General features: G+C 27.9%; 2 protein-coding genes across 2 annotated transcripts; both read right to left on the bottom strand.

Moving 5' to 3' along the window:
* Positions 1-460: 460 nt before the first annotated feature.
* Positions 461-1,503, bottom strand: LOC114186656 (agamous-like MADS-box protein AGL80). Its single transcript, XM_028074627.1, has 2 exons — positions 1,389-1,503; positions 461-1,237 (listed from the first exon to the last, which is right to left on the bottom strand). The coding sequence occupies exons 1-2, from the start codon at positions 1,465-1,467 to the stop codon at positions 606-608; spliced, it is 711 nt and encodes a 236-aa protein (XP_027930428.1). The 5' UTR covers positions 1,468-1,503; the 3' UTR covers positions 461-605.
* A 5,366-nt stretch (positions 1,504-6,869) lies between these two features.
* LOC114186678 (agamous-like MADS-box protein AGL80) lies at positions 6,870-7,912 on the bottom strand. Its single transcript, XM_028074655.1, has 2 exons — positions 7,798-7,912; positions 6,870-7,646 (listed from the first exon to the last, which is right to left on the bottom strand). Exons 1-2 carry the CDS (start codon positions 7,874-7,876, stop codon positions 7,015-7,017), a joined length of 711 nt encoding a protein of 236 aa, XP_027930456.1. The 5' UTR covers positions 7,877-7,912; the 3' UTR covers positions 6,870-7,014.
* Between the last annotated feature and the right edge of the window lie 4,375 nt (positions 7,913-12,287).

A 12,287-nucleotide genomic window follows, 5' to 3' on the forward strand; every position in this document is an offset into this window, starting at 1 on the left:
TCTTAAAATATCAATAGTATATAGTCTATATTGCCCTTGTGAACTCTCATTCTACTTAGCCACATGTCATTGAACACCATCAAGTGACATGATTATCATTAATTTAAGAAGTTATTGTAAAAGTTGAAATAATTCATTTCTGTTCTGTGAGATGGATCACGCAATTGTAACATTATTTCTATTAATTATTTACATTGGACTCTTGAGCAAGTGTGACCCTATTGACGGATGTTGAACAGATTTTAATTAATTTAAAGCAATTAGCAAATTAACTGAAAAAAAAAAACGCGTTTAAACAAGGAAAAAAAAACTGTATTAATGAAATAAATAAAGCCGCCTCTCATTTGTAAACATATAGATGTGAACGTTAATCCTTCAAAGCCTGATAATTAAATTAAACCACTGAGAATCACTGATAATTTGATAGATAATTGAGTTCTAATTAAAAAAAACACTGAGAATCACTGCATAATTTGATAGATAATTGAGTTCTGAAAACGACAACAAAAAGATGAAAACCTAGAATAAAACGAAAAGCAAACATGGAACAGTTGAAACAAGAGAAACCCTAGAAACCCTGCCAGAAACAACAGATACTACTTTTTTCAAGGGATGTATTGGTTAAGCCAACCACTGGGGACATTAACATCGTCCAATGCTAACATCTCATTGGCAGCACCACCATTGATGATTTCAGCAGACCAATTCAGATTCTGCATGGCCTCAACATCAGTAGTGTAAGGCCCTTGAACTTGCACATGATGATTCACACGTGCTGGTTCTCCATGACGAATCACAGTTTGTCCTCCATTGTTTTCAGTAACTGGTGTCCCCATCTGGGCTTTGCGAGCAGCGATTTTCTTGGTGATATCCTCCAAGCATTGATCAGCCAAGAACGAGATATCGTTGAGATCAATGATGTTGGCACTCTCAAGTTTGTTCCCAACAGTGAGGTACTGAGAAATGAGATGGTTGATCTCCTTCTTCCTGTTCTCGTTCCTCACCTTCTTCAACTGTTCTTGAACCTTCACGATTCTTTGCCTCAAGAAGCTTTCCTGACAGAACATTTTCTTGCTTTGCTCCAGTTCAGAAACACTCCTGAACCTGGTGATAGCACTTTCCACTCCCTCCTCAGAGGGCCAAACCTCTGGCTGATCAGGTTCATCTGGTGAGTAGATTATAGCACATGCTTGAATCCCACACAGGATGCTGATTTCACCGATCTTTTTGATCAAACCTGTGTTCAGAATTAAACGTATATATATATAAGAGAAAGGAATGGTTAGAAAAGTAGATTTGATAGTAAAAGGAAAAACAAGGATGATAGAAGGGTAATTATAAAAGCAAGGTTAAGAAGGAAGAAAGAAAGAGAAAGAAATGATTTGAACCATTTTTCCTTTTCTTGAAGGTTGCCTTCCTCTTTGAGGTTTTGGTTATGAAAGTAAGGTCGACCTTCTTTCTGGCCATGATCAGAGTGAGCAGAAAAGAAGAAGAGGGATTCTGAATATGTTATGTTTGTGTGGGTTTCCCATTCTTGATGTGTGCTGTTTATATAAAAAAATTGAAGAAGTAACCAGATTGATTATAGGGAAAGTATTTCTGAATACCAAATCTGGGTCATCTGAGTTGTTTCCTTTGCATAAAACTTGGTAATTAATTTCATCAACATTGAATAATTAGAGAGAGTTTACCATAAAATATTGTTTAAATAACTTACCACTTGGGGAAGAAAAAGGGAAGATATGAGTTGTATAGGTTGATTGTTCAAGTTGATATCATCTTTTTTTTAGCTGTACATTTAAGAGGATAACATACAAATTAAAAAATATAATTAATATTTTTGTTACTTTTGTATCTGTCCATCTACAACTTTAACTAATATTTTTTTCTCATTAACCATAGCCAATAATGAAGACTGTATATTGAATTACTTCTTACACACATGATCGAAAGGATAATGATAAATAATTTTATTAATATTTATAAAATAAAACCTACGTTTTTCAATATATATAAATTATATTTATATATTATTTATATTAATTTTAATTATATTTAATTTATTTATATTAATTTTTTCATCATCTATATTATTTTTTTATATTTTTTTATTTTTTTAAAAATAAAATAAAAATTATTCTAATAGGCATTGGGTAATAAAATGAGTTAGGATTCTCTCTCAGGTCTTAAAGATTTTTTTCACAATAAGATATGAAATAAATATGAGAGTAGAAAAAAATGTAAATAGACGGATTGTAGAATGGAGATGGGAGAACAAACACATTGAATAAAATATTATCACAATATATCTCATGATTCAAGATTAGTATCATATTCTAATTTATGTATTTAGATTTATGATTCTTTATTACTATTAAATTACAAAAAGATAACCAGTAGAAACCAAAACTTTTAAGGTGGACCGACCTCAATATTGAGGACAAATTCACATACCTAGTGCAGTAAAATCATGTTTAATTAATAATAATTTAATTATAATTAATGAATACACACAAGTTTTCTTTGAGATTTCAAGAATCAACACAGAGCATTATTTTCCTCACTAACAAGGTAGATCACAAATTCAGTGGGCACTTTAAATAAACAACAGAAAGAACCCCAATATATGAGATAAGAAATTGCTGTCAACTTTTTTGCAAAATATTTTGTATAAAACATTTTTCGCAACAAATTTTGTAAGAAATACTTGCGAATTTTATAATTTTGTAGGAAATAATTACCCACGAAGGAATTACTTGCCAATTAAAATTCTTAGAAAAAATAGTAGAAAAAAGTCTTTTCTTGCAATTTTTTTAACAAATTTGCAAGAAAATTCTCATGTAATATGAGAATTTGTAGTAGTGCTCCATCTTCTTCTACTACTCTTTCCTTTTTTTTTTTTGCTCTCTCACACATCTCTAATTAATTTATAAACACATTCCATTGTATTGAGTAGGAAATTTGTATTCAATTTACCAACAAACTTTTTTGTTGGTAATCAAAATTCTACTTTACCGATATTTTTTACCATGAAAATGGTAAAGCTCAAAGTGGAAAATGTAACACCATTTTATCGACGAAAAAAATCATCGATAATATTAATTATAGGTTATTTATGGATTTTATCGATAACAGATATTTATTAATGGATATTTTAATCGATAATTCAAATTCTAATTTTTTAACAGATTTTACAGACTATTTTATTTCTATAAGTAAAATTCATCAATAAATCCTATTTTACTACTGAATTTATTTCTGTTGGTAAAATTTCATTGATATTTAAAGAATGTCTTGTAGTACTTGTTTGTTCCATTTGAACATGTTATTAATCTTCCTTACTATTTAGTTAATATTGTTGTTTAAGTGAAATCTATTATAGTATTAAATGAGACAAATTTCAAGGTTTGGAAGGAAGCTGTAAATATTGTTTTGGAATATATTTGGACTTGGCACTAAGGTTAGAATGATCCATTTCCACTTTAGAAATCTCAAATGAGGAAAATTTTGAAAAGTGAAATCGATTCAACCATGGAATTTCAAAATCTATTTTTCAAGGGAAGACTACAAAAAAGTATTTTAAGGAAATTAAGTAGTATTTTTCCAAGAAGTGAAAAAATTGTTTTCATTATGAAAATCTCTAATCTTGTGTCAAAACTTAAGTTACTTAGTTTTAATTTTACTTTCAACACACTTTATTTTTCTTTAGTTTATTCTAAAGTTAATTTATCTTTTGCATCTGATACTTGATAAGTAGATTCTATTACTCACTTAAAAATATCATTCAGGGTTGTCTTAAAAAATGATTGTCAAGTGATTATGAAAGATTTATTAGTATGGATGATGATTAAAGGGTTGCAGTAGAGGCAACTGGAATTTTTATGTTGGAGTTGAAGTTGAAGACTATGATTTATTTGGTTTTATTCAAAAGTTTTGTTATATCATCCTTTAGGAAAGTTTGTCTTTATATCAAAATTTGAAGATTGTTTGTTCTAGCTTGAAATGCAAACACACTCACGTAAAAGAATGTTAGACCATATAATTCAGCTACTTGTTATGAATGAATCGACTTCTTGTTAGATATGTCGTCTATTATGTTAAATATTCTTGAACAAGGTGATCAAACTCAAAAGTATACATAAATTTTTTATTTTTTTTAAACTTTTCTCATTATTAAAAAAGTTCATATTTCCTCTCAATTTTGTTTTGAAACTTTTTTTTTTTGTAGAAAATACTTACAAATTTTATTATGAAAAAAAATTGCAAGAAATTGCTACCAATTTTCTTGCAAAATGTTTTGTATAAAACACTTTTCGCAACAAATTTTGTAAAAAATACTTGCAAATTTTATAATTTTGTAGGAAATGATTACTCACGAAAAAATTATCTGCCAATTAAAATTCTTAAAGAAAATGACAGAAAAAATTCATGAAGGATAATATTATAAGATACCCAATATTATGACTATTACTCCTAAATTTAGTACACATTTATAATTTTTGTTGTTGTAAACTTCTCTAATGTAGTACAAATTTAGGCTCAAAAAAAATGCTCTAATAATAATCTTAACAAATTAAGATGCAAATAATTGTACACTTAAATGTATATTCGTCCTAACATCTTTCATAAGAATTTTGCTACATACTTGAGCAATCCTAGATGCAATATTGGAAAATAACAAAAAATGTGTGATGCAATACTTAAAAAAGATAAAATGATGCATGCTCTCACTTAACGTAAATAGAGTATAATATTCCAATTTTAGTTGTGATAATAAATAGTATAGTCCATATAACACTACAAATTAGAACTCGTCGACATTAAGTTTTATTTTTAAAGAACAAGTTTTGAATAAATATAATTCATAGAGCATATATAATAATTAAAATCATACTTATTGATACTTAATAAAGATATAATTTACAAAATGTTATTATGACCACTTTACTCCTATAGGCTCTTGTAGTACCATAATTTAGTAGGAATCTCGTCTATATATTATTTACTTCAAATGTATTATATATTGATTGAATTTTATAAAAGAAAGATGATATTTATCAGTTTATTAAGCTTATTGTATTCTTTTGATCTTTCTAAAAATAAAATTTAAACAAAGTTGGAAATAGATATGATTGAGTAATTATAAGTAATCAATCACTGGTGTAAATATGTAAAATTACTACATAAATAAAATATGAATTATCCAAAAAAAAATTTATATTGAAGTGGTGACACTTTTGAAATTACTAATGTTTCAAGTTTGCGTCTAATTCCTTCTAAATTTCTTTCTCTCCATTTTTTTCTTTCATCTAAGCCTAAACTTTTGTTCATGTTTGGTTATTCATCTCAATGACTACCCACATTGTAGCTACCCACGTTAGTGTTACTCACAATCTTGTCCAAGCATGCTTTAAGGTTTACATTCCTCTCTTCACCTAATTTAATGTGTTTAAAAAAGAATTTTGGTCTATTTTGTGTACTAATTGAAGTTATTGTGTTTTGGCACTATTTTAATGATGCTCAACAATTGGATTATGAATCAATGAACTACATTAGGAATATTTGGACAACCTATTTTTTAGAATTGTATAACATGTTGAACTAGATGACTTTGTAAATTTCCTTTTGTTATTTACATACACATTCATGACAATTGTAATTATCCTTCAACGTACCCAATGATATATGTAATTGTTCAATGTTTCTGGTTCCAAGATCTACTGGTGCTGGTTATAGTTTTGCTTTTGTCCGGATTGCTTAATTAGGACTAAAGAAACTAAAACAAATCAAATAATAAAAAAATAAAAAAGGTAATAAACTATGATTATTAGAAGAATAGTAATCTATAAATGTTGAAAAAAATCCTCGAAAATCATCCTATTAATAGAGAAATAAAATAAACAAGGAACATAAGCATATAACGTGAAAACCTAAAAAATCAGAGAAAAATCACAGTCATCAGAGAATAATCACTATATGTAAATTTATACAATACACAGAAAACACTTTCAACCCTTTGATCTCAAGTGCACCTACACTCTCCAGAACAAGAATTTAACTACATCTCGCAACACTAACACTCTACTACAAGAGACGATAAGAAAAATCAAATACTAACTCAAAGTGTCTTAGACTTGGAGCAAAAAATATCATAAACTTCGAGTCCATTATATAGTTACTAACATCTACCCTCTGGATTATCTTAGACGATGTAAGACTTTTTAAGACATGTTATTTAACCATAAGTAATAATAAACTATGGTTATTGTGAGAACTGTAGTAATAAATTGTCATTAATGAAAGAAGTGTAGTTTATAAGTGATAATAGATTATGATTTTAACCCTTAGTATAAAAAGCTTATTTTACCCTACAGTCTCGTGTACTACGATTTTATAATCCACGAGTAAGTCTTAAAATATCAATAGTATATAGTCTATATTGCCCTTGTGAACTCTCATTCTACTTAGCCACATGTCATTGAACACCATCAAGTGACATGATTATCATTAATTTAAGAAGTTATTGTAAAAGTTGAAATAATTCATTTCTGTTCTGTGAGATGGATCACGCAATTGTAACATTATTTCTATTAATTATTTACATTGGACTCTTGAGCAAGTGTGACCCTATTGACGGATGTTGAACAGATTTTAATTAATTTAAAGCAATTAGCAAATTAACTGAAAAAAAAAAACGCGTTTAAACAAGGAAAAAAAAACTGTATTAATGAAATAAATAAAGCCGCCTCTCATTTGTAAACATATAGATGTGAACGTTAATCCTTCAAAGCCTGATAATTAAATTAAACCACTGAGAATCACTGATAATTTGATAGATAATTGAGTTCTAATTAAAAAAAACACTGAGAATCACTGCATAATTTGATAGATAATTGAGTTCTGAAAACGACAACAAAAAGATGAAAACCTAGAATAAAACGAAAAGCAAACATGGAACAGTTGAAACAAGAGAAACCCTAGAAACCCTGCCAGAAACAACAGATACTACTTTTTTCAAGGGATGTATTGGTTAAGCCAACCACTGGGGACATTAACATCGTCCAATGCTAACATCTCATTGGCAGCACCACCATTGATGATTTCAGCAGACCAATTCAGATTCTGCATGGCCTCAACATCAGTAGTGTAAGGCCCTTGAACTTGCACATGATGATTCACACGTGCTGGTTCTCCATGACGAATCACAGTTTGTCCTCCATTGTTTTCAGTAACTGGTGTCCCCATCTGGGCTTTGCGAGCAGCGATTTTCTTGGTGATATCCTCCAAGCATTGATCAGCCAAGAACGAGATATCGTTGAGATCAATGATGTTGGCACTCTCAAGTTTGTTCCCAACAGTGAGGTACTGAGAAATGAGATGGTTGATCTCCTTCTTCCTGTTCTCGTTCCTCACCTTCTTCAACTGTTCTTGAACCTTCACGATTCTTTGCCTCAAGAAGCTTTCCTGACAGAACATTTTCTTGCTTTGCTCCAGTTCAGAAACACTCCTGAACCTGGTGATAGCACTTTCCACTCCCTCCTCAGAGGGCCAAACCTCTGGCTGATCAGGTTCATCTGGTGAGTAGATTATAGCACATGCTTGAATCCCACACAGGATGCTGATTTCACCGATCTTTTTGATCAAACCTGTGTTCAGAATTAAACGTATATATATATAAGAGAAAGGAATGGTTAGAAAAGTAGATTTGATAGTAAAAGGAAAAACAAGGATGATAGAAGGGTAATTATAAAAGCAAGGTTAAGAAGGAAGAAAGAAAGAGAAAGAAATGATTTGAACCATTTTTCCTTTTCTTGAAGGTTGCCTTCCTCTTTGAGGTTTTGGTTATGAAAGTAAGGTCGACCTTCTTTCTGGCCATGATCAGAGTGAGCAGAAAAGAAGAAGAGGGATTCTGAATATGTTATGTTTGTGTGGGTTTCCCATTCTTGATGTGTGCTGTTTATATAAAAAAATTGAAGAAGTAACCAGATTGATTATAGGGAAAGTATTTCTGAATACCAAATCTGGGTCATCTGAGTTGTTTCCTTTGCATAAAACTTGGTAATTAATTTCATCAACATTGAATAATTAGAGAGAGTTTACCATAAAATATTGTTTAAATAACTTACCACTTGGGGAAGAAAAAGGGAAGATATGAGTTGTATAGGTTGATTGTTCAAGTTGATATCATCTTTTTTTTAGCTGTACATTTAAGAGGATAACATACAAATTAAAAAATATAATTAATATTTTTGTTACTTTTGTATCTGTCCATCTACAACTTTAACTAATATTTTTTTCTCATTAACCATAGCCAATAATGAAGACTGTATATTGAATTACTTCTTACACACATGATCGAAAGGATAATGATAAATAATTTTATTAATATTTATAAAATAAAACCTACGTTTTTCAATATATATAAATTATATTTATATATTATTTATATTAATTTTAATTATATTTAATTTATTTATATTAATTTTTTCATCATCTATATTATTTTTTTATATTTTTTTATTTTTTTAAAAATAAAATAAAAATTATTCTAATAGGCATTGGGTAATAAAATGAGTTAGGATTCTCTCTCAGGTCTTAAAGATTTTTTTCACAATAAGATATGAAATAAATATGAGAGTAGAAAAAAATGTAAATAGACGGATTGTAGAATGGAGATGGGAGAACAAACACATTGAATAAAATATTATCACAATATATCTCATGATTCAAGATTAGTATCATATTCTAATTTATGTATTTAGATTTATGATTCTTTATTACTATTAAATTACAAAAAGATAACCAGTAGAAACCAAAACTTTTAAGGTGGACCGACCTCAATATTGAGGACAAATTCACATACCTAGTGCAGTAAAATCATGTTTAATTAATAATAATTTAATTATAATTAATGAATACACACAAGTTTTCTTTGAGATTTCAAGAATCAACACAGAGCATTATTTTCCTCACTAACAAGGTAGATCACAAATTCAGTGGGCACTTTAAATAAACAACAGAAAGAACCCCAATATATGAGATAAGAAATGAAACATTTTCTCCAAGATAGTTTCTCCGCAAAGACTTACACAAGATAAACTTGTTACTCTTTTCTTCTTCCTCACTCTCTCTGATGGGTTCTTTTCATTACTCACCAGAGACACTTACAACTTGTGTCTCTCTGCAAAATTAAGTTTTTTCCAAATTATGAACCCTAATTATGATTATAGAAATTCTTTTATGAAATTGGCATAACCTTAATTATATTTTTTCAAAATTAGTATAACTCTAAATTATGAAAATTAGATATCTTGTATTTTTCACTGCATATGATAAAATTTGTAAAATTTTATGGAGATATCACCGCACTTGCACCTAATAAATTAATTGAATAACCTTAAATTGAGATTGATTTAAGTATAAAAAATAAAGAATCTTTTTATCTAATTTTAAAAAATAATTTATATATAAAAAATCTAACACCTACAAAATTTTATTCAAATTATCATAAGATGATATATAAGTGCTGCAAACATTTATAAAAATTTGAATTAATATGACTTTCAAAAATTTGTTTATTTAAATGAAAGGATTCAATATTTCCCGTGGTTACATGTTTTATCGTTTGGTTCTTCAAATATTTTTCTTCTTATTATTACTTATAAATGATACCATGATAAATATGATGCAACATTATTAAGATATGATGCCACATGCCTTCCCTTTTACAACATGACATGACAATTGTCACATCACCATTTACATAAAGAAAAAAAATCATTAATTACAAAAATAAAAAAAACAAACAAAATAAATATATATCAAAAATATTTTTGTGGTTTTCTTTTAAAATATTACATCATTTCAACTCCTATTTTTTAATTATGGTTAAAGAGGTTAAGTTCTTATGAAGAAAACATGGAAAAATGAGCACTAATAAATCATAGTAAATCACTATATCATTTTTTACTTTAGATTATACTGAACTAGTAAATATATAAAATATTGTTTCCTAAACATATAAAAGATAAATATATAAGTGTAACTTTAAATTACTAAATCACATTTTATAAACGGATAATTATACAGGCAATAGTTTTATTTTAATGTTATACCTATAGAAAATATGGACAAGACAATATAATTGTTGTCTCTTCATTGTGGTGTTTTATTCTCAATTATATTATACATTATGAATCTTTTTCATACCTATAGATTAGACAATGCTGACATGACAACAATTGAAAAACTATTGTGTAAAATAGAAATAAGCTATAAATTTGTATTGTTGGTTATATTTTATTTGCCTTAAATCTAGGGCGCGTACAAAAAATGTTTCCTATTTGTTTTAAGCAATACTGCATAAAATGTTGATAGTTATAAGTAATAGTTGTTTAAATGTGGATAGTTTATATCATATTTTTAAAATTTTGGTAACTTTAAATATTTTTAAATTACCATCATGTGCCCCAATAATAATTAAATTGTTGTAAGGTGCATCAATTGTCTAGTGGTGGAAGGTAGATGGATTAAATCACAATCAAATCATGACACTTTAGTTGTTACAATCTTAAATAGAAAGAGTTACACCCTAACTATTAACTATGTCTGTTGGCTTATATTGTAAACGTTGAACTCTATAATTGGTATTAGAGCCAGGAATACATAACATTTTAAAATGTGTTGCATAAAACAATAAAATAACGTGTTGGCTAAAAAAGTGTGATGTGGCAATTTTTATGCAACATTTTTAAGTTATAATGAATGATATAACATAATGCAATCATCTCAAAATTTTAAATAAGTTGTGAGACTTTTTTTTTAAAATATATTATTCAATGTGGACTAAAAAGATTAATACTAATAAATCATGAATAAATCATATAAGAGAACAAACGTTGTATCCAATTTAAAGATTTAAGACAATACATTTGAGCTTTTATATATATATATATATATATATATATATATATATATATATATATATATATATATATATATATATATATATATATATATATATATATATATATTTCATAATCTTTGTTCCTATTCTCAAATTAAACTCAAATTAACACTTAGATTTCACACAAAGTCACAATTAGAATCATCACAAATGATTATACTTTTATGAAAACATGTTTCAATTTATTGAAGGTAATTTAACTTTAGATTATTATCTGCACTAATGAATGTGATACTCGATCAAATACTTTTGCTTCCAACATTAACACCAATCATTAAATTTATCCAAATCTTAATATTTTAGTTGAAAATAACCTAAATTCCTTTTATAAGTCTCAATTTCTTCTGTAACTTAACAAAACAATTTGGTTTAAATGATTAAAATAAAAGATAACCAATAAAACCATGACACATGATTCATTGGGTGTTTTACCTTAAATCAAGATAATGAAGCTTCGTTTCTCCAAAACCTAGGTTTGAAATCCCAAATACAAGAACTCTCCTTGATGGTTCCCCAAAATTACTTTAAAATCACTCATTTAACATCAGACATCTTATACTCATTATATTCTCACGTTGAGCTTGGTCACGCATAGCCTCAAAATTTTCATGCTTAACCTCAAAATTCCCAATCAAGAATGCTAAGTTTGACTTTTAAACTCAAAATTTGTTTCCTCTACGAGCTTGATCTCATCTTTCAAAAACATTTATACCAACTTCTTCAATTATTACTCGTTTTCTATAAAAAGAATTTAGATTTTTGTAAACTGTTAAAGTAGATAAAATATTAAACCTAATAGTTAAATTAATTTCAAATTTGACTAAAATAAATCTTCAAATAAGAGACTTAAAAGATAAATGCTCTGGATATAAATATAGAAAACATTTGTCAATTATGTGAGATGCAAACACTCTCATTTAAAGTGCATGTTATATCCTCTTTTTTATCAACAAAAAAGAATTAAAATATGGAAAGCACATAGTGTGCTTCAACCCATATACAAACAAAAAGTTTACAAAAAGGTCTGCAAAGAAAAATAGAGTTCAATCAGTCTAAAACACTTTAAAAGAAATTAACATGATGTTATTTTGTTTTGCTTTACACACTTTTTGTCGTGCTTAAAGAGACATTGTTTGTTCGACCAACATTTGCTTGGGTTACCATGTCATTATTTAAACAATCAAACAACTTTTTATGACAATCATGTCGTTGCAATTTGCAACTTTTTATTTTGTTTATGCAATATGTATTATATTTTGTGAAGAAAATGTGTTTATGACGACATTTTTGACATTGCTACCAGAAGTGATTTATTTCCACC

This window comes from Vigna unguiculata, chromosome 6 (genome assembly GCF_004118075.2).
Source record: "Vigna unguiculata cultivar IT97K-499-35 chromosome 6, ASM411807v1, whole genome shotgun sequence".
In the NCBI taxonomy this organism is placed as follows: Eukaryota; Viridiplantae; Streptophyta; class Magnoliopsida; order Fabales; family Fabaceae; genus Vigna; species Vigna unguiculata.

What these genes read in the sequence shown, in the direction of transcription:
- LOC114186656 (XM_028074627.1), bottom strand. Translation starts at nt 1,467, where the DNA reads ATGGCCAGAAAGAAGGTCGACCTTACTTTCATAACCAAAACCTCAAAG. An exon ending in CTTCAAGAAAAGGAAAAATG is followed by an intron (nt 1,238 to 1,388) that starts GTTCAAATCATT and finishes TTCTGAACACAG; the next exon opens with GTTTGATCAAAAAGATCGGT.
- LOC114186678 (XM_028074655.1), bottom strand. Translation starts at nt 7,876, where the DNA reads ATGGCCAGAAAGAAGGTCGACCTTACTTTCATAACCAAAACCTCAAAG. An exon ending in CTTCAAGAAAAGGAAAAATG is followed by an intron (nt 7,647 to 7,797) that starts GTTCAAATCATT and finishes TTCTGAACACAG; the next exon opens with GTTTGATCAAAAAGATCGGT.